This window comes from Osmerus eperlanus, chromosome 12 (assembly GCF_963692335.1).
Source record: "Osmerus eperlanus chromosome 12, fOsmEpe2.1, whole genome shotgun sequence".
Classification (NCBI taxonomy): Eukaryota; Metazoa; Chordata; class Actinopteri; order Osmeriformes; family Osmeridae; genus Osmerus; species Osmerus eperlanus.
In genome coordinates this window covers 15,008,793-15,034,181 of record NC_085029.1, presented here as the reverse complement: position 1 = coordinate 15,034,181, position 25,389 = coordinate 15,008,793, and the positions used below count along the sequence as shown (strand labels likewise).

General features: G+C 47.9%; 3 protein-coding genes across 6 annotated transcripts in view; 1 reads left to right on the top strand and 2 right to left on the bottom strand.

The window, feature by feature from the left end:
• The window catches only part of etv4 (ETS variant transcription factor 4), a 24,812-nt gene extending 16,998 nt beyond the window's left edge, over positions 1–7,814 (top strand). For 3 of the 4 annotated variants that reach the window (XM_062475237.1, XM_062475239.1, XM_062475240.1), the window contains 8 exons: positions 66–195; positions 545–763; positions 999–1,360; positions 3,967–4,035; positions 4,716–4,763; positions 5,375–5,547; positions 7,077–7,178; positions 7,298–7,814. In XM_062475237.1, coding sequence (XP_062331221.1) covers positions 66–195; positions 545–763; positions 999–1,360; positions 3,967–4,035; positions 4,716–4,763; positions 5,375–5,547; positions 7,077–7,178; positions 7,298–7,525 — 1,331 coding nt within the window. In that variant the 3' untranslated portion in view covers positions 7,526–7,814. The remainder of the gene's footprint in view (positions 1–65; positions 196–544; positions 764–998; positions 1,361–3,966; positions 4,036–4,715; positions 4,764–5,374; positions 5,548–7,076; positions 7,179–7,297) is intronic. The other variant, XM_062475238.1, reaches the window with a different exon arrangement.
• Positions 7,815–8,733: 919 nt separating this feature from the next.
• On the bottom strand, positions 8,734–16,301 carry LOC134031551 (ATP-dependent RNA helicase DHX8-like). The gene is made up of 23 exons (XM_062475236.1): positions 16,145–16,301; positions 15,884–15,969; positions 15,725–15,788; positions 15,554–15,642; positions 15,308–15,402; positions 14,775–15,113; positions 14,524–14,668; positions 14,184–14,387; positions 14,006–14,093; positions 13,819–13,916; positions 13,590–13,737; positions 13,047–13,228; positions 12,715–12,909; positions 12,387–12,572; positions 11,902–12,112; positions 11,602–11,783; positions 11,341–11,481; positions 11,065–11,220; positions 10,763–10,900; positions 10,412–10,540; positions 9,978–10,174; positions 9,560–9,739; positions 8,734–9,279 (listed from the first exon to the last, which is right to left on the bottom strand). Exons 1-23 carry the CDS (start codon positions 16,248–16,250, stop codon positions 9,060–9,062), a joined length of 3,579 nt encoding a protein of 1,192 aa, XP_062331220.1. The 5' UTR covers positions 16,251–16,301; the 3' UTR covers positions 8,734–9,059.
• A 162-nt stretch (positions 16,302–16,463) lies between these two features.
• Positions 16,464–24,594, bottom strand: LOC134031550 (ATP-dependent RNA helicase DHX8). Its single transcript, XM_062475235.1, has 23 exons — positions 24,419–24,594; positions 24,191–24,276; positions 24,019–24,091; positions 23,850–23,941; positions 23,650–23,753; positions 23,038–23,409; positions 22,768–22,912; positions 22,440–22,643; positions 22,268–22,355; positions 22,052–22,149; positions 21,756–21,903; positions 21,146–21,327; positions 20,833–21,027; positions 20,533–20,718; positions 20,032–20,242; positions 19,727–19,908; positions 19,426–19,566; positions 19,142–19,297; positions 18,162–18,299; positions 17,858–17,986; positions 17,516–17,712; positions 17,244–17,423; positions 16,464–17,132 (listed from the first exon to the last, which is right to left on the bottom strand). The coding sequence occupies exons 1-23, from the start codon at positions 24,525–24,527 to the stop codon at positions 16,913–16,915; spliced, it is 3,636 nt and encodes a 1,211-aa protein (XP_062331219.1). The 5' UTR covers positions 24,528–24,594; the 3' UTR covers positions 16,464–16,912.
• Between the last annotated feature and the right edge of the window lie 795 nt (positions 24,595–25,389).

Below are 25,389 nucleotides of genomic sequence, written 5' to 3'. Positions count from 1 at the left end.
GGATCAGGGCGGTGAGAAGCCATGCCGTGTGTGTGCCAACCTGTTCCTCTGTCTGGTGTCTTCAGCAGTGGCATTCCACAGCCCGCCTGTCACCATCAAGAAGGAACCTCAGAGCCCAGGCTCCGACCCCAGCCAGTCCTGTAGTCACAAGCAGACCTTCACCTACCCCAATGGAGAACAGTGCCTTTACGCCAGGTAAGATCCTCCGTCTCACATCCAGCTGGTCCAGCCTGGACAACAGAACAGGACTCTAATGTACCGAACGCACAGGGATTGTTTTCTAGGTCGTTCGAGGGTTGTAAAAAGTCCACTCTGGTCAATTCTCATCTATAAGTCAGGGCAGCACCCGACCGCTGGTTATTGACCACAACCCTCATTGAACACAGGACTCCCGTCCCCCTCTGCCCCCAGCCTATGTGGACTTGTGTAACACATGTTAGGCCCTTATATGATTCATGTTAGGAGCTTGTTGGACTGACGTTCAGGGCTAGCACAAACGTCCCGTTGGAAGCGTGTTCGACTGCGTTGTGGGTTTGTGTTCCAGTGCCTACGACCAGAAGAGGGCTGCTGGACCGAAGAGCTCGTGCCCAGGCACGCCCATGTCCCCCCTGCAGCATTACTCCCCCAAGCCTGCGGTGGGAGTGCGCCCTGGGCCCGGCCCTGGCCCTGGTCCTGGCCCTGGTCCTGGTCCTGACCCAGGTTACATGAACTCTCCTGCTGCCTCGCAGCCTCTGCCCAGCCACAACTACCCCATGAACCCAAGGTAACACAGTTACACCGCAAATACACACCCGTGTTACACCTGTACACACATGTTACACCTGTACGGACAGACACTGCGCAAGCAAACATGTTAATACTTGAACATGTTGAACAACTTGATTCACATATACTCTTGCGTTATCAACGATGGGACGTGGCTCGATGCACCCAACCTGAAATACGACAACACTGTCTCGTCTAACAGTCTTTCCTCTCCCCATCTCTCTGTCTCCCAGTTCCAGGTACCAGGCCCCCTCAGGAGACATGTGCCCCCAGTTCCCCCCCCAGGGGCAAGCCTACCAGCGGATGCCCTCCGCCCCGGCCGGAGGGGCCGGGGGAGCGGGGGGCGGCGGGGGAGGAGGCCCTGGTGGGGGTGGTGGCGGGGGGTACCATCGGCAGCACTCGGACCCCTGTCTCCCCTACCTCCAGCAGAGCTTCAAGCAGGAGTACCTGGACCCGCTGTACGAGCGAGCAGCCCACATGGCGGGGCCGGGACCTGGGCACGGCCCTCACCCGCACCCCCACCCTCATCCACACAGGTTCCCCCCTGCTCACATGATGGTCAAGCAGGAGCCAACCGACTACACCTATGAGCCAGGTGAGCAGAGAGAACAGCCTGTAGGCCCACTGTGACCAGTCCTCTGTAGGCCTGTCCACATCCTAGCCCCACTGTTAGAGAGAGAGAGACCTTCATGATGATAGATCTTTTAGCTAAGGTCATATTCGAAGGCACTGGCAAACTGTGAGCTTTTGTTATTGTGTAGCTCGACACTGAACCTACAGTAAAATCTCAAGACGAAAAAGGTCCGCTGTGTGTCGAACTAACCTTAGAACAAAATGTCCAAAAACACTTCTATACAGTATCTTCTAGACTTTGCCCTTCCTCCCCCTCCTTCCAAAGTCCTCCTTTCAACTCCTTGACACTTTGCCAAAAAAAAGGGGCCTGACAGTTTTTTTCCCTCTCTCCGCCACACTCCTCCCCCCCCCCCCCCCCCGGTCCCTCCCTCCGCACGTCTCCGTGTGAGAGTGGGAGCAGAGGAATTTCATTGAGAAAATGGAGGGCACTGGAAAGACTAGAGTCCCCAGCGGAGCTCTGGGGGTGTCCGGTTGCAGCGGCTTCCTTTTCTGCAGGCAGATGAACTCATAATGGAAAAATGAGCGTGGCCACAGTAACCTGAACCTCTCACTGGCTGGGGTGGGGGGGGGGGGGGGGGGGTTGGGTGTGGTAGGAGAGGATGGGAGGACAGGAGGCAGAGGTGGGGCGGGGGGGGGGGGGGGTAGAGTAGCCAGACCAGGGGCCTTGTGCTACAGCTAAGAGCCCAAGCCCTCCCACCCCACCAAGCAGCTGCAGCTAGCCAGCTAGCAGCTAGCCTAGCCCCAGGGCCTCTCTCTCTCCCTGCTAGCTGTGGTGGGATGAAACCCAAGGGGTTTGGAATACAATCCTCCACATGCTATGTCCTCATTTACCTGTGTGTTATGCACCGTTAGCGATACAGCAGTCCGCTGGGAGAAGAGCTGCTCTTTGTTGTGGTTCTCACAGGTCCCGAGGGCATGGCGGGAAACAAGACGGGTACAAAGACAGCCTTCCAGCGCTGAAACCAGCACAGTTCTTTACAACAACACACAGAACGGCGACCTAAATTCCTTCCACTTTCTTCGTGCTTATATTTTTTTTTTGGGAGGGGGGGGAGGGTTTGTTTCTTTACTGCTGTATAGCTTTGATAGAGCCGGATAGCGGTGACAAAGTTGATCTTTGTGCGTTAGGAAATCTGACAGCCTTGGAGGAAAGAGGCAACAACAAAAGGGCGGTTGTGTGGGGGATGCCCTGCTGCTAGGGAGGAGCCGGGGCAGGGGCCGAGGGGGGCAGGGGCCGAGGGGGGCAGGGGCCGAGGGGGGCAGGGGCCGAGGGGGGCAGGGGCCGAGGGGGGCAGGGGCCGAGGGGGGCAGGGGCCGAGGGGGGCAGGGGCCGAGGGGGGCAGCCCAGACACACCTTGTACTGCCCCTGCTACAAGATGTGCCCCCTGCTCACTAACACCAGCACCAGAAGCCCAGCTCTCTGGTGCTGGGCCCCTGACATTACTGTCGGCCACCGTTGGTGTGCCATCGCTGGGTTCTGTGAATGAGACTTCATAGTTCGTTTTTACACGTTCAAATTGCCATTTCCTAACCCTAATCACGGGCTTTGTGATCTATGAAAGGCAGAAAATGGCCCAACAGCTCGGTGCTCGGTTTACCCTGGCTGTCTCGCTCCGAGTCTGTCTGCCCTCCTCTCCCCAGAGGCAGCCCGCGCTCTCTGGCAGCCCGATTATTTACAGTGTGATAGAGTGCTGGCCCCGGAATGGAGGGTTAGATTTTCCCCAGTGACATCTTATCAGGGCCACAGCACTGCAGCTGCATTCCCCAGGAGTGAGTCATGGGCGAGGGGAGGGGAGATGCACCTTCCACCTCAACCTCTCTCCTGCTAGCGTAGACCATGAACATGAATATACAGCGTACACATGTACAGGCACACACTCGTACACACACACACCAGACAAGCAGATCGCAACCAAAATAGAGCAAAGCATCTAAAGATCGAGGGGGGTGGGGGGGTATTTAGTATTTATCATATTTACAACCTGGTTCTGTATTTGTTTGATTGAGTGCTGGTAGAAATCTAAAGAGCCCATCTATTTTCAGCCTGGGTGAGTGAGTCTCTCAGTGATAGGGCTGTTTGAATGGGCCGAGTTCAGATGGAAGGTTTTCTGGATCTTTCTCTACCTCGCTCAAGCGTCCTGCTGCTGTACAGGAGTTGCTTGCTCATGGCCTAAAAATACCTCGGCAGACAAGTGATATTAGGATGAAGCAGTTTTCTGCCCTTGCAGCCCTAGAGGTGATACCGCCAAAATGTGCACATGATAGGCTCTCTAGTCTGTCCCCATGGATACAGCCCTGGAGTTGGAGATGTTTTAGGATTGAAACTGCATCATTGTACGAAACACTTTACATGTACCTGTTGCTCCCTGTCAGATGGCTGAGCGGTGAGGGAGTCGGACTAGTAATCTGAAGGTGGCCAGTTCGATTCCCGGCCGTGTCAATTGACGTTGTGTCCTTGGGCAAGGGGGAATGTCCCTGTACTTACTGTAAGTCGCTCTGGATAAGAGCGTCTGCTAAATGACTACATGTAAATGTAATGTAAATGCTCCCTGTTATGTTTCATTGTAGATGTACCTGGGTGTCCCTCCATGTTCCATCACAATGAGAGCTTCCCCACCCCTCAGCACAGCAACGAAGGTAAACTCCAATTCTTTATTTGACGAGTTCTATACAGAACAGGTTCTGGGGTTAATAGTACCAGCAGTGCAGATGGGAAGTGTGGATCTGGATGTTCCCAATCTCCCTCTCCCATGCTTAATCTAAATGAGGCCAGTACTGGCTGGGCCTTTGCGGTCATTGGCTAACCAGTCCAGGAGCTACGTATTTCCATTGGCTAACCGACGGTGTGTTTCCATTGGCAGAGGTACTAGCCTCACCCCTGCCTCAAGAATCCCTAGATAAATATTACTTCTGGAAAAAGCAGTGTGTTTTTCCTAACGAATAGAAAAACAAGCTTCCTAGGCACCCATTGTTTATCACACCATTTTGGGTCATTCTAGTACTTGTTCAGCAACATCTACACTCAAAATGCAGACTGGTAATTCTGTGAGAACCGAGGATTTTCACATTTTCAACACTACAGAAAGTTGGAGCTAAACTACTGTTATAGCTTTCAATGTGTATGAAGAACCTAAAGCATTCTCAAATGCCCTAAATAATCTTGGTGAAGTAGGAATAAGTGCACACCAATATGAAAAGTGTGCATATTATTTTGTGAAGCTGTTGCTCAAGGTTTGGCAGGATCCCTGAACAAATGAACTTTGAAGAGCTTGATCACTTGAACCGATAATAACCTAGATTGGGTTTTATGTTCACAGGCTATCTGTTTGAAAACGACTCCAGAGTTGTCCCAGAGAAATTCGAAGGTGAGCCTTGCACCCCTCGTCCAATCCACTAATCTCCAATCAGCTTGAGCTGGAAACCTCACACAGCACAATCCACTTCGCTGGGTGTCAGAGAGAACAGATGGTTATGGATGAGGCCACTCGGGTTGTCAGTTTCTATAGAGAGGGAAACAGAACCCATAGAGTCACATGGCATGGCGTTTGGGATCAAATCCCTATCGCAGCCAATAATCTTGTATCAGTATCAGCACTCTGTGTGCCAAACGTATCAGATAGTGTCACTACACAGTAACGGTTAGAGAGTCTGTGTGTAACTGACAACCACGGTTAGGAGCCTGGTTAGTGGGTTTGGTTTCTCCGCGAGCAGGGATCAGGACAAGGCTCCTGTGTCATGGTGAGCCACTTTAAGTCAGTCGCAGTGAGGTGATTGATGTCAACCAAGAATGATGAGTGGAGAACCCGAGGGTTCCTGCCCTGGTTGAACCGGTGAAGCCCACAGGCTGTTCAAATGTGACTGAACGTGCTGTTCCCTGTTCAGCTCTGGCAATCAGTAAACAAGCTCCGCAGCATTATTGCTGGTTGTCCTTATGCAGTCTCAGACTAACCACCAGACACTCTCTGTTTGCCCCCAGGCGAGGTGAAGCAGGAGGGGGGTAGTGTGTTTCGTGAGGGCACCCCCTACCAGCGCCGTGGCTCTCTGCAGCTCTGGCAGTTCCTCGTGGCTCTGCTGGACGACCCGGGCAACGCCCACTTCATCGCCTGGACCGGCCGCGGCATGGAGTTCAAGCTCATCGAACCAGAGGAGGTATGTCTCGTCCAACTGTGTTGAAGAGAATATCAAATCCGGTACTGTGTGTCTCATCCTTTGGGAATGGCCTCGTAGTAAATTAGAGTCTGGAGGGTTTGTTTGAAGCTCTATCTTTTGGTAGCAGTGAGACCTCAGTTTGAGGTTGCTCCTCTCACCTCACCGGTGGTCCCTGTGGGTCTACACGCTGGTCCAAACAGCCCATTAGCTTCCATGCATTATTTACCACACGAAACAGTAGATTCACACAAAATGGAGGGCAAGTTCTTCATCCCCAAATACATTCACACGCAAACACCATTTCGTATATTTTTCTTTATTTCAGAAATTTAATTCTACCAATATCAAAGTCTAGAAAGATTAGTTCGGACAAGAAGACAACTATAGATTGAAAGATCTTGTTTTCTTAAGATATACACTTTTTCCATTATCTTTTTACTGTACATTAAAAATTCATGCTGGAAGAGTTTTACAAGAGCAATTAAGGCCGAGAGAGCTCTCAAAGATCAAACACACGGGTCCAGTTCTGGGACACAGCTAACCCCTAACCCCCGAGATAGAAGCCTGCTAGTCTGCATTCTTCTCCTCCCATTTTCTGACAGCCTTCATCATGACCTGGATGTTGGTCAACAGTTAGTCTGCATTCACACATCCCATTTCTGCTTGTTACAAATGCAGGACACTTCTTTTTTCCTTCCTATGCTGATATTAGTTGTCAAGTCAGTTGGCAGAGTTCAAGCAGGGGTCGTGACGTTTTTTTTCCATGGACTGGACTGTGACAACTAGCCACGACTCTTATTTCACTGCATACATAGTGGGACTTTGCTTGTTACATTCAAGTGGTTATGGGTCACATAAAAAGGAAGTGAATCCACATGCGAGGACTCGCCCTGATCCTGTCCTCACATACAAAGCTCTACACGGACAAGGACCTAGCTACATTGCTAACTCCTTTATAAACTACACACCAGCTAGAACACTGCGATCATCAAATGCAGGCCTATTAGAGGTCACCAGAAGCAGTCATAAGAAGATTGGTGATTCGGCCTTTGTCAATTACGCCCCAAAACTATGGAACAAATTACCCATAAATATTAGGGAAGCAAACACTCTAGACATTTTTAAAAGACAGCTTAAAACCTACCTTTTTACCGAAGCATTTAAGTAATTTTATCTCAAAAGGGTTTTCCTACTTTTATTAATTATATTATTGTTACTTTTAAGATGCATGTTTAAAGTTGGTTTCTCTCTTGAACAGAGATCTTATTGGAATTTTTATTTTTGTTTGAATTGTTTATCACTTGTATTATTGTTTTTATTGATTTTATGTAAAGCACCTTGAGCTGCAATTTTTGTATGAAATGTGCTATATAAATAAAGTCTTACTTACTTACTTACTTACTGATCCTGGCACGTCGAGGCCACTGACTCAAGGAGCACTGCGTTGACTTGTCACTGAGGACCCCTAGTGGATACATCCAGAACTGCAGCTTCTTCTCCTTGACGTGAATGTGCTCCTCTTCTCCCAGGTGGCCAGACTGTGGGGGATGCAGAAGAACCGTCCAGCCATGAACTACGACAAGCTCAGTCGCTCTCTGCGCTATTACTACGAGAAGGGAATTATGCAGAAGGTACAGAATGAAGCTATAAGAAAACATCATTCAATGTTCAGATCCACATTCTGTACTGTGCTATAGAGTGATAGGTAAAGATAATCTCTGAATGCCCTCCTCGCTGTGTGTGTTTCCAGGTGGCAGGGGAGCGCTATGTTTACAAGTTTGTGTGCGAGCCTGAGGCCCTCATCTCCTTGGCCTTCCCTGACAATCAGCGGCCCAGCCTGAAGGCGGAGTTTGAGCGCTACGTCAACGAGGAGGACACCGTGCCCCTGTCCCACCTGGACGAGGGGGTGTCCTACCCCCCCGAACAAGCCCCGCCCAACATGGGACCCCAGTCCTATTCCAAAGGCTACATGTACTAATGCCACCATTCACCCCTCCTCCCCCCCTCCGAGGCCCCCCCCCCCCTCATGTCATATCCCATCATACCTTGCCATTCCCCTGTGGCCCCCCCTGCACCTCTTGCACATGCCTGCCCCATCCACTTGTATATAAGGCTATGGTGTTTTTTTTTTGTTTTGTTTAAATTAATCTCTTTAGGGATTTTTGAGTTTTTAAGAGCTGCATTCCTCTCACTTCTGAGGCCTATTCAATCCATACACGCGACTGTGGTTAAAGAGATTGCTTAATAAAGACCCAATATTACTACTACCCTGAGTCAAGGCTTTTTCTGTCAGTGGGAAAACTGTGTGTGGTGTCTTGAGAATGGACACAAGCAGAAAGAAATGTTCTCAAATTTGTAGACTGTTTTTTTTTACTTATAAATAAAACTTGACTTATAAATAAAACTGATAAAAGGTCCATTTATTTTTAAACTTGTTTGAGCCTTTCCTGGTGGGACATTTGGGTACCTGGAAAGACAGTTGGGAGAGGGGATCTGGACAGTCAGGGAGTGCGCTGCGGTTACAGGGATCTGGGCCCACGGATGTGTTTGGCACTACGCTCTGTGCAGGTTTTGAACCCAGGTTGTTGTAGTGTAGGCCTTTGTTCTCAACCCACTACACCACAGGGCCTCTTATGAATTATCAATTGGTTTGACCGAGATTTGAAACAGGGGTACCGTGTTTGGCAGTGGACTCGATGGTACACATGCTTACCCACTGAGCCACAGAGGTTTCCTGCAAAGTTACTTTCTACAAGATGGTGTAATTGCCCTTATGACACTACTAAAAAATAATTGTGTGAATCGCTAGAAGACTGAATTGCGATTCATCAAGAATTGATTTTTTCCCCCACCCATAGTACTTAGTGCTGAAGGAAATAAACTTAGGTTACTACTAATGTGGTTGCTTTAACTGAATTAAATTACTGCTTTTTCAATGACTGAATTATTCGAAAAAAAACATGAAGTGCATCGTGTAGGTCTTAAATTTAAATCTTCATGGTCTTAAATTTGACTTACTGAAACCTGCAGGAACCCTGAACTAAAGTGTTTATTTGCCAGTCTGGCCCAGCCTGGAAACGGTATCCTGTCCTAATGTAGACAGCACCCAAAAGCTGTCTGAATATAAAAACAGCCACACTGTTTTTGTAAGAGTCATCAATAAATAAAGAAAACAATCACTCTTGGTATTATAGTTTTTACTTTAATCTGTTTTACTTTAAATGAACATTTTTGAGCAGAGTACATTTAATTAGACGTATCTTTCAAAAGGATTGAAGGCATTGTAATGGACTCTCACCCCTTTAAATTGGTTACGATTTATACAAATGTATGACTAAGAAAACAAACAGTTCAATTCAATGAGTTCCACTGAGCATAAAAACATCACACTACAACTGACATCCATGTCGTCAAGGTGACAACCATGTACACAAAAAGACCGTCAGATGAAAATGCACAATCCATGAAAGCCAGTCTCATTAATGACACGTCCCACTGGTGTGTTGGGTTCCTCAGCGCTTTCTGAAGGCCCGAGAGATCCTCCAAGCGTTGGGCTCCTCGTAGCGATTGTACAGGGGCTCCAGGCGCTCGTGCTTCTTCTGCTTGCTGAGGCGTGTGGGGTCGGCCACCTTGAAGAAGGCTGGTGAGAACTCCACCAGCCAGCGAGGGTCGATGGTGGTGACCTCCCTCATGTACTCCTTGGTGGTCAGCACCAGCTCGTGGTACACCAGCCTGAGGAGGAGGGAGTTGAACGTTCACAAATCAAAAGGAGTCCACAGAATATGGGTTGGCCAAAAGTAACATCACTTTTGGTGATGTTATGGGTAAGTATGGGTATGGGTAAGTAATGGGTTCACAAGTGAACCCATTACTACTACTAAAACAGTATCAAAACAGTACAGAAAACGACCAGAAACAAATCACTGAATAAGGGATCATGTAAATGAAGACCTAGTATGCAAACGGGGAACTAGCCTTTGCGTTTCCGTGGTTACAACGAGATCGGACTCACCACTCAGGCTGCCGGTTGAACAGGGTGCTGGCTGGGTGGAGGTACACCACCTGCTGGTCGATGAGGGTACGGTAGCCCTCCTTGGGGTCCTTCTTGGCAGAGTTCCGGAAGTAACCGCTGCAGATGGCCTTCTGGACCCGCACTGTAGCCTTCCCACAAGACACCACGTCCAGCTTGTGTCTGAGAAGATGACAGAATGTGTGATATGTGTTACACTGGTACGTACAGCTTTGCTCCAAATGGAGACGTAGGGAAGGCTTCAAGGCTGAAATGTACAGTGGAGAAGCTGGAAGGACCAACCTTCAATGTGAGTAAGATCTTGACTTGGGATGCTCATAATTAACCGTGTAACAGGTAACCGACAAGACGCATGTTTATAATTTAAACAGTGTTGTCAATTTAGCGACTATGTCCATACCTGTCCATGATGCCCATCATCTGTTTGCGGATGTCCTGAGCACGGCGCAGGGAGCGGGCTTGGACAAAGTTTTCAAAGCACCAGGGGTTGGAGAACTTGTTGTTCTTCCAGGAGTTATACACCGCCAGCAGGGTCAGATGGTCTCCCTCGGGCTGGAAGAACTTGGCCTTCTTCTGATCTGCCATGGTCTGCTTGTCCTGAGTCACATAGAAGGAACATTCTTTTGTAATTTACCACAAAACATTGTATTTTTGGCATACCACTTTTACAAGCTGGCAAACTAGAAGGCAACTTTGGCTATTTGAAAGGCATTTTAGTTTCCTTGCTATGTGAAGGCACATGTTTAGAAGCCTGGTAGATGTTTATACATGTTGATATGTATATTAATATACACAGTATATGGTGAACTACATGGCCTGTGTGGCAGGTCATACCTTGGGCCTGTAGAAGACGTTCTGCACAGACAGCATGGAGACAATGGTGAGCATCTCCTCACTGCAGCCCAGGTGGACAGACATGATCAGCATCTTACACAGCATGGGCTCCAGAGGAAACTCAGCCATCTGAGGAACACAACACAACATGAAGGATATGAAGGCTGAAACCTACTTTCATGTATCCAACTGACAACATTTTCAAAGTATCCAAATGGTATCCATTGGGCCCCAACATCATACCAAGAAAGTCTCTCGTTTAGTTGTGTTTTTACACATAATTAATTCATACGTAGACCTGGACATGGATAAATAGATGAATGTGAGTAAAACGTCAAGCTGCTGTCTCACCCTTCTCCCCAGGCGTGTGAGTAAGCCCTCATCGTCCAGAGCTCCCAGGGTGTACAGCTGCTCCATGGCTGTGATCATCGTCTCCATGGGAGGAGCGTCCATGAAGTCAAACGACAGCAGGTCGTTGATGCCCATAGCCTGGGTGAGAGGCGAAGGAGAAGGCAACAAGGTTGAGGAATAAACAATAAGTAAGTCAAGTAGAAGAGGTCATTGTAAGAAAATAAGAAAAAGGACTGCAGATGCAGCTTTTTACATTTGTTGGAACAGAAAGGTACTTGTTGGTGTGTGGATGAAACCTGTACCTTGAGGGAGAGCACAGTGCTGGCCAGGTCTGTTCTCTGGATCTCAGGCACGTTGGAGGTGAGCATCTCGTCTCTGTAGGCTCTCTCAGTGTACAGCCTGTAGCATTTCCCTGGGCCGGTCCTGCCAGCTCTGCCTGATCTCTGCTTGGCTTGGGCCTGAGAAGGAGAGAGGTGGGGGGGGTTAGAATCCACCCGCATCTGCGTCAGCATTCCATTAAAGCTGTAGGATGTTCTTCAAAGTATTACTGGGGGACGATCTTTCAGGAGTCGGTTCACCTGTGAGATAGGGGTCACCACCAGTTGATCAATGCCAGACTTGGAGTTGTACACGTTCTGCTTCACAAAGCCAGGGTCCACCACGTAGTAGATACCGTCAATGGTCAGAGACGTCTCAGCAATGTTTGTAGCAATGATCACCTGTAGTGTGACATGGTAGAAACGCAAGAACAAACGTTGGAGAAATGGCAGGGCAAAAAGCTGTTTTTGTATTCAATCTTGCTGGTTAGAGTTGAAAGTGGGCCACCGCTTGGGCTGTACCTTTCTGCTCCCAGCGGGTGTTGGGTCAAAGATCCGGGTCTGCATCTCACTGGGCAGGGCTGAGTAGACAGGTAGGATGATCAGCTCTGGTACTTCAGGCCCCAGCGACTTCATCCTATCGTACAGGATCTCACAGGCCGTGTCGATCTCTTCCTGACCCGTCAAGAACACCAGGACATCGCCTAGAGGAAGCAGGAAACATCATGCAACCTTTAGAGGGACGTCATCGGTGGCATCCAGGGTGGAGGGGCACAGAGGGGAGGCGGTGTGGGCAAGGTCTGACAAGCAGATGAGTGTTACCAGGCGGCTCAGTCAGGTGGATCTGCATGACCGTGATGAGGCCGGCATCCAGGTAGTCCGTCTCGGGCTCTTTGCAGTAGAGAACCTCCACTGGGTAGGTTCTGCCAGGGATGGTGAAGATGGGTGCCTCAAAGAAGTACTGGGAGAACTTGACGGCATCCAGGGTGGCGGAGGACACGATGAGCTTCATGTCTTTGCGCTTCATCACCGTCTGAGAGAAGAGAAGAATCATCGTGTCACATTTAGTCATTTAGCAGACGCTCTTATCCAGAGCGACTTACAGTAAGTACAGGGACATTCCCCCGAGGCAAGTAGGGTGAAGTGCCTTGCCCATGGACACAACGTCATATTGTCTGGCGGGGAATCGAACCGGCAACCTTCTGATTACTAGCCCGATTCCCTAATGTTCACATGTATTCGTTCAGCAGACGCCAGAGGACCCAATGAAGGGGAGGTGTTCCTCTGCCGGAGGAACCGTGCCTTACCTTCTTCAGCAGGCCGAAGAGCACGTCAGTGTGGATGGTCCTCTCGTGGGCCTCGTCCAGCATGATGAGAGCGTACTGACTCATGTCCGGGTCGATGAGACACTCTCTCTGCAGCATGCCGTGGGTCATGTACTTGATGACAGTCTCGGGGCTGGTGCAGTCCTCAAACCGAATGGTGTACCCCACCTGAAGTGGAAAGAGGGAGGGGATAGGTGAGATGTTTACAGCGAGGATCCCTTAAAAAGTGTTCCACACGCGGACGCTGTATCATGGACATTTTTAGGACTTTTTTTCAAACTAAAACTTCAGTTTTCTGGATCTCATTCACCTCCTGGCCCAGACAGCAACCGTACTCTTCAGAGACTCTCTTGGCCACAGACATGGCCGCAACACGACGGGGCTGAGTGCAGCCGATCTTCCCCCGTGTTGTGTAGCCGGCCTCAGCCAGATACTGAGTGATCTGGGTGGTCTTTCCAGAACCTGTCTCTCCAACCACAATCAGGATCTGGTTGTCGTGAACAGCCTGCGGGTGAAGAACACGGAAGTAGCCACAAGTAAACATATGACATTATTATGGTTGTGTGGTGACAAAGTCATTCGAGTTACTTGAAACATTGAAAGAAACTTCTAGAACGAGGTCCTTTAGCTGTCAGAATGTACCTGGACCAACTGCTCCTTGAGCTTGTAGATGGGCAGGCCGGCTCTCTGCTCCAGGATGGAGAGCTCCGTCTTCTTCCCGTACGACGCCTGGTTGCCCCCAAAGGCGTGTTTCTTCCACTCTGGGATGTCGACGGGCATCATGCCAATGCCTCTCATGTTGGCTGCGATTTGCCTCCCCTCAACTGCAAGAAGGAAAGTCCGTTTTTAATTGAGATGGACTGGCATGACGTTAACCTCCATCCCCTTCGGATAAATGGCGAGTCAGCCCGTCTCTCGTGGTCTGGCAGGAACCATGCCTCCCCCGCATGCCCCTCAGGCCATGCAAGACACTGCACAGACATCCACTGTGTTCATCTGCAGCACAACCCTCTTAACCAGGCCTGGGAGCAGATAACCATCTCCAGCCAGCGGTAACTCCGATTGCCCCGGCTTGCAAACACCGGAGGAAGTCTGAGGAAGCTGGGGTCGATTCTGACTCGTCTCTTGTTCTAACGAGCCTCATGTTGCGGTGTCGGTTTAGTGCAGAGGGAATGGAAGCCTCACCATCAGGCAGAGGGTCGATCCAGTGCTTGTTGAGGCCTGTGGGGATGCAGTCCATCTCAGCCATGCGCTGGGCCTGCTTCACCTCCCTCCTCTCCTTCGCCAGAGCACTCTGCATCATCGCAGCCTGGGACAGCGAACCGTCCGGATTCTGAGAAGTCGGGAGAGTGTCATTTTGTTAGTCCAAATCATTGGAGTGAAACGAGGGTTTAGAGAAGAGGCCGGTGTTTACCTTGACGATCTTGACCGGGCTCAGGTTTATACTCTGTCTTGTGTGTCCTCTCAGGAACGGAGGCTCTTCCTCCACCAGCTCAACCTCCAGTTCCTCTTCTGAAGCAGGTTCAGATCAACATCAACGTCAAGGCCACAGTAAGCACATTACACTATTGTTTTCAAGTATGCTAGTTGAGAAGTTGTACCTTCTTCGTCATCGATGTTGGGCAGGATGCCAGTTTCCTCATCAAACTCGGGGAACTCTTCTTTTGAGAGAACGTTAGCGGCAATCATCTAAGAACAGGAAGCATGCACGGGACAGGATCGTTTGAGAGGAGAAAACAATGCAATAAGCCTCTGTGCGTGAACGGGTGGGTACAATACCTGTTTAATCTCCCACTTTTCGTGGTCTGTGATCTTGTGGAGCCTCTTGCGTTCCACGGTGTCGTCCTCCACCTCAGGGACGTGGCCCAGGTTGATCTCGGAGGGGCGGTCAGGGTTCCTCATGGCCGTGTCCTCCCCGCCTTCAGGTAACATGTTCCTCCTCCTGTTGGGGTTCAGATCCTCCCCAGTTTCCTGGTCAACGTCCTGGCAAGGGGGAGGGGGGGGGTGGGGGGGGCAAACATTCACAGACACCATTATGGCCATTGCACCAGTGCATGTGCGGCTTGAATGAACGGAATCCATGTTTCTCCAGTCGGTTGGCCACTGCACCTCGTCTTACCTTCATACTGAGGCTGGTCTTGGTGCCGGTGAAAGACAACACTTTAATTTTGACCTTTTGACCTCGGCTGACCACATCAGCCACATTAGCTACGCGTCCCTCTTTCCGCAGCTCTGAAACGTGGACCAGTCCTTCCCAGCGTTTCCTACAACCACAGACACTTGTTAAACCGTGACAAAACAACAGCTGTTGTCACAACGTGTTGGATGACATAAGTCATAAATAATAAGTTATATCTGCCACTTTCTCACCTCAGGCCTTCCAGTTGGACGAAGCAGCCAAACTGCATGGTGCTGGTGATTTTGCCGTTGTAGATGTCCCCCACAGAAGGCTCCTCCGGAGGTGGTCGGTCGACATGTTTATCCTTCCAGCGGTCTTCAACATGCCTGTCCACATCTCGGTCTCTCTCCCGCTCCCTGTCTCTGCTCGGACTGGGAGTCCGGTCGCTCCAGCGGGACGCACGTTTCTTTTTGCGGCGCCGATCCCTTTCCCGGTCTCCAGATCTAGACCGTGAGCGGGACCAGGAACGGTGACTTCTGCCGTCTCTGCCTCGGCTTCGACTTCTGCTCCGCTTGCGCTTCTCTTCCACCCTTGTGACAGAATAGGGTTTAAACCAAAACATGCCAAACATTGACATGCCAAAACTCCTTCACTGCATGTACATGCACACTTGTAAGGTAAGGTTTTATCATGAAGAAAAGGAAGAATTTTTTTTTGACATTGATTATATTTAGTCCATTTTGTATTCAGGGTGCTTCATTAAAACATTTGAATTCTCTCTTACTTTGAGTCACTTCTGCTGACACTGGGCATAAACATCTCCAGCTCCTTCATGGCTTCAGCTGCTACTTTTTCATCATTTTCAATCTGTAGTAGGTTCTAAAAGAATGTGGAACAGGGTGATGTGTCAATAGCCTGTAGGCTACACTATGTACAGATAGAGTTAGTGAGTAATGGTGCATTATAACAATCTATGTCGACCCAAATGTATTCACTCGCCCAATTTTACCAAATTTAAAGTGAGACGTACCCTGGGAGGAGGATTGTCAGGCTTGCACAATCCAGGGAACATTTCCCTCATTTTATCCTTCTTACTCTTCGGCTTGGCAGGCTCAGTGGCTATGAACAAACCAAGGATCCGTCAGTATGTTACCTACCATACTATCAATTTAGCGCTCAACCAAACCATCATATAACTTACTTTTGATGTTAGCGGATGGCTGCATGGTTTGAATAACTCTAAGCAAATTGCCGATGAGGGAGTCCTGTAGGAGACGTCAAATAAAATGATTTTTAATTTGGTATACAATACAGTAGGCTACGTAGGCTACAATGTTGTAAAGTAGGGAAACACTCTTACAGAGAAGTCAGCTCCATTTTTGACCAAAATCCGTTTAAAGCCATCAAATGTTGGTTGCTTTTCTGCTAGGTTGATAACGAACTCAGCTAGAGAGAAAAAACATAATTAATCACAACAAATATTACAAACTAGCTAACGATTAGCATGCTAGCAATGGACACCTTGATCTCTACTGGCAACACTAACGACGTCGCTAGATAGAAATATTGATTTCGTAAATAAATAGGACACTGCGCCTTTTTGAATCACCGTTAAACATACCAAGATCTTTCTCACTAATTCCCAGATGATTTTCCAATTCTGTGCATACTTTAGAAACGAGGGAAAGATATTCGAGACGTTTTAGTTCCTCCATCCCCTCCATCATCTCGGTTTGTTTTGCTCCCGAAATGCGTGAACCCCACTTCCGGCTACGTAATGTTGCTACAGCAGTGTTCATTGGGTCGTCGTGCTCAACCTATTATTTAATTAATGTACTTAACATAAATTACAATAGGTTAACATAAGACACAAACTTAAATTGTAATCATTTTATACTTCTAATTATTTAAGTAAAAAAAATCGAAATCTTCACAATAAGCCAAGAGAATCCAATATTTATTAATGAGAAACATTTTTGGGATTTCACAGTTAAGCAATCTATAAATGTGAAACAAAAATATGCAAGTGTGTCAGATCTATTTTTACCCTATAAAATATAGTTCAAAATATTTTTGATGGAAAGTTGTTGCATATTCCCTGGGTAGTCATAGCAGTCTGAATCATAAAATTGATTTTTCAGAGGCAACATTAAACCATCAAAACTAAACTAATCCCGACTCTAATCATAATGTATATACAAGTGTGGAAGTCTGAACAAATACATCATTTAGGCAAATTATAAAAAGTAGGTTAAAAATGCAAACAAAATACATTTACAAGTCTAACAACGTCAATGAATGCTTCACCAATAGCATTTTATAGGGAGGAGCAGACAACAGCACATCACAACATTTCTCGATTGTATGAGCGTGTTTGAGAAGGAGACTTTTAACGCCTTCTGAAGGCCCGAGAGATCCTCCAAGCGTTGGGCTCCTCGTAGCGGTTGTACAGGGGCTCCAGGCGCTGTTGCTTCTTCTGCTTGCTGAGGCGTGTGGGGTCGGACACCTTGAAGAAGGCTGGTGAGAACTCCACCAGCCAGCGAGGGTCGATGGTGGTCACCTCCCTCATGTACTCCTTGGTGGTCAGCACCAGCTCGTGGTACACCACCCTGGACAAAAAGGAGAAATATTTAGGAAAGCACAAAGGATTGATATCCATGTCATTCGATGCATTGGATGGCTAAACAAAAAAAGGGGGGGTGAAAAGATGGAGAACTCACCACTCAGGCTGACGGTTAAACAGGGCACTGGAAGGGTGGATGTACACCACCTGTTGATCGATGAGGGTACGGTAGCCCTCCTGAGGATCCTTCTTGGCCGCGTTCCGGAAGAACCCACTGCAGATGGCCTTCTGGACCCGCACTGTAGCTTTCCCACAAGACACAACGTCCAGCTTGTGTCTGAGAGGATGACAGGACAGTTGCTTAACGAAAAGTACCACAGTGAGTTTGACTGAAAATAAACTGTGATGATCTCATTTCAGGTTCCATACCTGTCCATGATACCCAGCATCTGTTTGCGGATGTCCTGAGCACGGCGCAGGGAGCGGGCTTGGATAAAGTTCTCATAGCACCAGGGGTTGGAGAACTTGTTGTTCTTCCAGGAGTTATACACCGCCAGCAGGGTCAGATGGTCTCCCTCAGGCTGATGGAACTTGGCCTTCTTCTGGTCAGCCAAGGCTTGCTTGTCCTGAGTTACAGAGAGTACACAGACTTTCAGAAAATCGTCAACTCGACTACGCAGAGGTGTCCGTGTGGTTAATCTTTGTGAACAGTGAAAAGCTGACTATATCTATCCACCATTAAACTATAATGTTAATGGCCTGTGTACGAACCTTGGGCCTGTAGAAGACGTTCTGCACAGACAGCATGGAGACAATGGTGAGCATCTCCTCACTGCAGCCCAGGTGGACAGACATGATCAGCATCTTACACAGCATGGGCTCCAGAGGAAACTCAGCCATCTGAGGAAGGAAAAGAATTCCTCAATTATTATCATAATAATCCGACTCAATATCTTGAGTCATCTGTCAAGTGACTAATGAAGACACTACCTATCTGAGCATGTATCCATTAACCCCAAGGGTAGGTGATATCCCTGCAAATCCCTTGAAATTCATGTTCCGTACTACAACTCACCCTTCTCCCCAGGCGTGTGAGTAAGCCCTCATCGTCCAGAGCTCCCAGGGTGTACAGCTGCTCCATGGCTGTGATCAGGGTCTCCATGGGAGGAGCGTCCATGAAGTCAAACGACAGCAGGTCGTTGATGCCCATAGCCTGGGTGAAGAAAAAGGAAGGTGACAAAGTTACCACTAATTATAAAACTCAAAATTCCAGTCCTTGATCCTGATTGGCTCACAGCAAACATAAAATACAATATGTACTCTATAAAACACACACACCTGTGACTGCATAACGATTCAATTAGAACGAACGCACCATGAAAGTTGACGATGTCAGATTTCATAGTTCATTCTCTATGAATTTGCGAGGCTAAGCAGGGATGAGTGGTTTAAATAGATTTACAGGATCAAACAACTAGAAGACACGCTGAAGTTAATGGCAGAGAAATCGAAGAGCTGGGAAAGTCAAGAAATTAAACCGGGACCGTTGAAACAGACTAATTGGTCTGTTTAGACCTGATGTCAAACACCTCTGTACAGTACCAGGAAAGAGGAGGGCTTTTACGATCGAACATTACTTTCACAATTAATGGCAAAGTCCAGATAACGATAAACATTTCCCCCCCCCCCCCCCCCCGATTCTTAAAGCCTGACTAGTCATGCTAGCCTGTGTTGCTTGGCAACCATTTTGCTGTCTGAAGGAACTATATTGCTTGGAGGAAGAATGATTATGTTTTCAATAAATGACTGTATTTAGGTTGCTGTGTTTTATTTTGTGAAATCTTACTTGGTAGTCAAGAGTAGCCGTTTTATAAAAGCAATAAGCCACTTGAGACCGTGATTTAGTGTTTTTAGCCCCCCATATCCGTTCTGAAAACACAGTAAATTACAACCTTAAGTGATTCACTGCTTGAATAAAGAAGAGTACAAAATAATAAAAACATTGCGTTTGGTTTTATGGATATATTATACAGAGTTTGTGGATGTTGGCTGTACCTTGAGGGAGAGCACAGTGCTGGCCAAGTTGGTCCTCTGGATCTCAGGGACGTTGGTGGTGAGCATCTCATCTCTGTAGGCTCTCTCAGTGTACAGCCTGTAGGTCTTTCCTGGGCCTGTTCTTCCAGCTCTGCCAGCACGCTGTTTGGCTTGGGCCTGAGAACGTGCAATCATTCGTCAGGTGTCAATACATCAACACAGACCCAGGGAAATGTCCTTCAAAACTGTGTAGACAACATAGGAATATGAGAACACGTGGGTACACTGTATTGTTAGATACCAACCTGTGAGATGGGGGTCACCACCAGCTGATCGATGCCTGTCTTGGAGTTGTACACCTTTTGCTTCACAAAGCCAGGGTCCACCACGTAGTAGATACCGTCAATGGTCAGAGACGTCTCGGCAATGTTAGTGGCAATGACCACCTAAAGACAGGGAAATTAAAGCCCCAGATGTCAAACCTTGTATAGTGATTCAAATGAGAATCTTTAAGTTGCTTTGAAACCATACCGGTGTCCCCCAGGGCTCTGCATTGGGTCCTTTGACATTTTACCAAAGTTTTAGATTTTTTTTATTAAAGGTTACCTTTCTGCTTCCAGGAGGTGCAGGATCAAAGATCCGGGTCTGCATCTCACTGGGCAGGGCTGAGTAGACAGGTAGGATGATCAGCTCTGGTACATCAGGCCCCAGCGACTTCATCCTCTCGTACAGGATCTCACAGGCCGTGTCGATCTCTTCCTGACCCGTCAAGAACACCAGGACATCGCCTAGTAGGACAGATGAGAAGTTTTTAAACAAAAGGCATTCTCAAAAGGACGACCACATTAGACAACGCTCAAGAAAACACTATACAATGGAAGGGTGCTTAGACCAGGTCCTTCAGGCCATACCAGGGGGCTCAGTCAGGTGTATCTGCATGACCGTGATGAGGCTGGCATCCAGGTAGTCCGTCTCGGGCTCTTTGGTGTAGAGAACCTCCACTGGGTAGGTTCTGCCAGGGATGGTGAAGATGGGTGCTTCGTAGAAGTACTGGGAGAACTTCACGGCGTCCAGTGTTGCTGAAGTCACAATGAGCTTCATGTCTTTGCGCTTCATCACCGTCTGAGAGAAGAGAAGAGTCGTGTCACATTTAGTCATTTAGCAGACGCTCTTATCCAGAGCGACTTACAGTAAGTACAGGGACATTCCCCCGAGGCAAGTAGGGTGAAGTGCCTTGCCCAAGGACACAGCGTCATATTACTGGCGGGGAATCGAACCGGCAACCTTCTGATTACTAGCCCGATTCCCTAACCGCTCAGCCACCTGACTCCCTGTCACATGTATTCGTTCAGCAGACGCCAGAGGACCCAATGAAGGGGAGGTGTTCCTCTGCCGGGGGAACCGTGCCTTACCTTCTTCAGCAGGCCGAAGAGCACGTCAGTGTGGATGGTCCTCTCGTGGGCCTCGTCCAACATGATGATGGCATACTGGCCCAAATCTGGGTCGATGAGACACTCCCTCAACAGCATACCGTCTGTCATGTACTTGATGACAGTCTCTGGGCTGGTGCAGTCTTCAAATCGAATAGTGTACCCCACCTGCAGTGGATAGACACAGAGGCGAAGACGTCCGTAAATCTTAGTCACTGTGTGCTGTGGCCAGGCGTTTTCCATGAACTGTCAAAAGAAAAACACTCTGGAAACAACACTGACCTCCTGGCCCAGACAGCAACCGTACTCTTCAGAGACTCTCTTGGCCACAGACATGGCCGCTACACGACGGGGCTGAGTGCAGCCAATCTTCCCCCGTGTTGTGTAGCCGGCCTCAGCCAGATACTGAGTGATCTGGGTGGTTTTTCCAGAACCTGTCTCTCCAATAACAATCAGGATCTGGTTGTCATGAACAGCCTGCGATGGAAGAAGAGCAAAAATAAATTGTCAACGTGTATATATATATATATATATATGTATATCACCCTTTAAGTAACAGTCGTAGCATGTTTTGATTGAAGCTAGCTGCACCGACCTGGATTAACTGCTCCTTGAGCTTGTAGATGGGCAGGCTCTCTCTCTGCTCCAGGATGGAGAGCTGAGTCTTCTTCCCGTACGATGCCTTGTTGCCCCCAAAGGCATGTTTCTTCCACTCTGGGATATCATTGGGCATCATGCCAATGCCTCTCATGTTGGCTGCGATTTGTCTCCCGTCAACTGCAAGAAGGAAAGTGTTTTCAATTGAGATGGACTGGCATGACGTTAACCTCCCCTTCGGATAAATGGTGAGTCAGCCCGTCTCTCGTGGTCTGGCAGGAACCATGCCTCCCCCACAAGCAGCCCAGGCCCCCTCAGGCCGTGCAGAACAGACTTGCAGCTACGGTCACCCCCTCTATCCGGCCTTTGAGGGGGCTGGAGGAAACACGATAACCATCTCCAGCCCTGGTCACCCTCAGGGCTCCTGTTACCATAGAGGAAGTCTTGAATCCGCCTGTTTTGATTTTCATGAGTAGCTTTTGCGGAGGGGCATGCTAAAAAGGTCAGTACTGAAACATTGCACTTATCGGTTAGGCTTTTTGAACGTCAGCATCAAGGGTTTACAACTTAACGTCCACTTAACGTGCACATGTGGTCCAAGCCCTCACCATCAGGCAGAGGGTCGACCCAGTGCTTGTTGAGGCCCATGGGGATAGAGTCCATCTCAGCCTCCCTCTGGGCCTGCTTCACCTCCCTCCTCTCCTTCGCCAGAGCACTCTGCATCATGGCAGCCTGGGACAGCGAACCGTCCGGATTCTAATAAACGGAGGGATGAATTAGAGAGCTGGACGTAGAGTGCCAAGTGCTAAGTATTCTGCAGGCAGTAGCAGTAGATTGAGCACACATTTAAAGGAAACAGCATCGTTCAGAAGAAGGTGGTTATAATCAGGGCACGGATACATACTTTTACGATCTTGACAGGGCTCATGTCCATGCTCTGTTTGGTGTGTCCTCGCAGGAACGGAGGCTCTTCCTCCACCAGCTCAATCTCCAGATCTTCATCTGAGACGAGGAAGAAGCATTATGGTCACCTCAAGTAGTACGTTAAAAAAGCCTTCTCCAATAAAAATGCATGTACATGAAAACTACTGAACCGAAAGAAACATATGTTCAGTTTTACCTTCTTCATCGTCGACTTTGGGAAGGATACCAGTCTCTTCGTCAAAGTCTGGGAACTCCTCTTTAGACAGAACGTTAGCAGCAATCATCTGAGGATGGAATGAAGAGAGGGAGTAAAATGGCAGCACATTATACGAGCCAAAGTGCAGTCGTGATCTGGTTTCGACACACACCTGTTTAATCTCCCATTTCTCCGGGTCTGATATTTTGGTGAGTCTCTTGCGCTCCAAAGTGTCGTCCTCAACCTCGGGGGCGTGGCCGAGGTTGAGGTTGGAGGGGCGGTCAGGGTTCCTCATGGCCGTCTCCTCGTGGCCGTCAGGGCCAGTGTTCCTCCTCCTGTTGGGGTTCAGATCCTCCCCGGTTTCCTGGTCAACATCCTGGCAAGGAAAATTGAAAGATTGTGTTAGCTTGAAATCTGTAAGTCCCAAAGTCATACTTCCATATACATGGTAACGTCTGCAACCCCTCAAAACAGTGTCAACCTCATGCTTGTGGTCTTACCTTCATGCTGAGGCTGGTCTTGGACCCGGTGAAAGACAACACTTTAATCTTGACCCTCTGACCTTTGGTGACAACATCGGCCACGTTGGCCACGCGTCCCTCTCTGCGCAGCTCGGAGATGTGAACCAATCCCTCCCAGCGCTTTCTACAGCAGCATAACAGCAGAATCACATCAACATTGGACTTCAACTATCAATTAAAAATTGCTGAAACTGTGTAAAATGATGTGATTGAACTCGTCGTAAGGTATGATGATCCAGGTCTACTGACCTCAGGCCCTCCAGCTGCACGAAGCAGCCAAACTGCATGATGCTGGTGATTTTGCCGTTGTAGATGTCCCCCACAGAAGGCTCCTCCGGAGGTGGTCGGTCGACATGTTTGTCTTTCCAGCGGTCTTCAGAGTGCTTGTCCACATCTCGGTCTCTGTCTCTACGGGGGCTAGGGGTGCGGTCAGCCCAGCGAGACGAGTGCTTCTTGCTGTGGTCTCGGTCCCGGTCTCTCTCCCTGTCCCTGTCTCTGTGGCGGGTGCGGTCCCTAGAACGGGACCTGGAGCGCGAGCGGGAGCGGTGGCGTCTACGCCGGTCTCTGTCCCGGTCCTTGCTACGGCTTCTGCTTCTGCTGTGGCGCCTCTTCCGGTCAGATCTAAAGGTTGAAGATATTTTGTAAACAAGACCATTGAAAATGTCATCCACTGACTACTGTTTTTTTTACCAAGGTATAAAGTACTACTGTTTATTACTTGTATCTAATCACTCACTATGGCAAAATGGCCCCCATCCACCAATGAACCAACATAACAAATCTCAGGTTACACATAGCTTTGTCCATCCTAGAACTAAACCATATTGCGAAACTGTATGTATGTTGTGTAGATCTCCTTACTTGCTCTTGCTTTTTGAGTCACTTCCACTAACACTTGGCATGAACATCTCCAACTCCTTCATGACATCTGCTGCTATTTTGACATCATCATCATCTAGCATGCCCTGGGAAGGGTTGGTAAAATAACAGGCTATAACAGATGTTTTACATATGTATACAGACAAAGATTCAAGTAAATTAAATCTATCAAGTTAACATACCTTAGGAATCGGCTCATTTGGTCTGCACAAAGCTGGGAACAGCTCTTTCAGCTTGTCCTTCTCATTCTTCTGCTTGACAACAGGCTCTGAGACTGCAAAAAAAGAGGTTAGTTTAGCATTCTCTCAACATTCAATTGAAATCAATGCTAACATCTATCCGTCACATTACCTTTGCTTGAAGACGCCTTAGACGGAGGTCGCATAGTTTGAATAAGTCTGAGCAAATTGCTGACGAGGGAATCCTGTAAGATTCGAAATATTTGAAGATGTTTAGCTTCATCATTCCAAAAATACATGCTAGCTAGCTTCCTAACCAGCAACATGAAGTCAGATACACTTACTGTAAACTCTGCTCCATTTTTCAACAGTAGTGACTTAAAGCCTTCAAATGTTGGTTGCTTCTCTGCCAGGCTAATAACAAACTCAGCTGTAAAAAAAGAAAAGAATAATAGACAGAATAAAGTATGACCAATTACAGTACCTAGCACAGCATATATGGTCAAAGCTAGCAACCTGAAAGCGTAAGCAGCGGTTATAAGCGATTAGTTTACAGTTAGCTAGCTACACACCAAGATCTTTGTCGCTTATTCCCAGATGGTTGTCGAGTTCTGTGCATACTTTGGACACCAAAGATAGATACTCGAGCTGTTCAAGGTCTTCTACCCCGATGTCTGCCATTCTCCACGAGATTTGTTTTGTTCAGGCAGCGACGTAGCCAGCAGACATATTTCTTATTCGAAAGGGGTTCGTTTCCGGTATTTCTGTTTCCGGAAAGTTGTGTTTTGAAGTTCCTAGTCTCACCACACGATGGTGTTAAAGCCAAGTAAGTAAGTAAATAAAATTATCCCTCTAAGAAACACAATCAGAACGGTAATGCAGGATATGAAGAGCCAAAAGGAAACGTTACTGTTATAAAGTACCTTTATTAATTTGATAATATTAACCAGGAAAGAATCGAGAATAGGCACTACAGTTGATTGCATTAGTGCATGATTTTCTAGAAGCGTTTCTACTATCCAGGACAAGTTTCCAACTGACAGTAGCATACCACAGAAAAAGCCTCCTAATTCAATTTAATTAATTTGGTTGAAATAGCTCAGCCCAATGACTTAAATAGAAGCAGGTTATGTGTAAAGAATCTTAAGTGTCCACCATGCCCATTTTTGTCCAAATTTGTCAATTACCAGTTTGATAGTATGTAGCCATCGTAAACATTTTAATCCCACAGAAGGAACATGTTTATTATAGAGTCAGTGTTTAGGAGGAAAAAAATAACTACCATGCAATTATGTGAGCACAATGCTAGCCAAAATATCATTCCATAAAATTTAAAATGACATTCCTTGGTACTCTAAGTTATTCCAGTGAAATAATGCATGTCCTGGGCTGCCAGACTCCCTTTGCGTGTCTACACACTTTTCAGCGTCTGACCACACTTGGGATTAGCAAACTTTAGAGAGACAACAGAACACCCTTACTAGAAGGTCACCCCCTCTCTATGGTCTGTCATACAGTGATTTTAACCACAGCAGCACTGAAT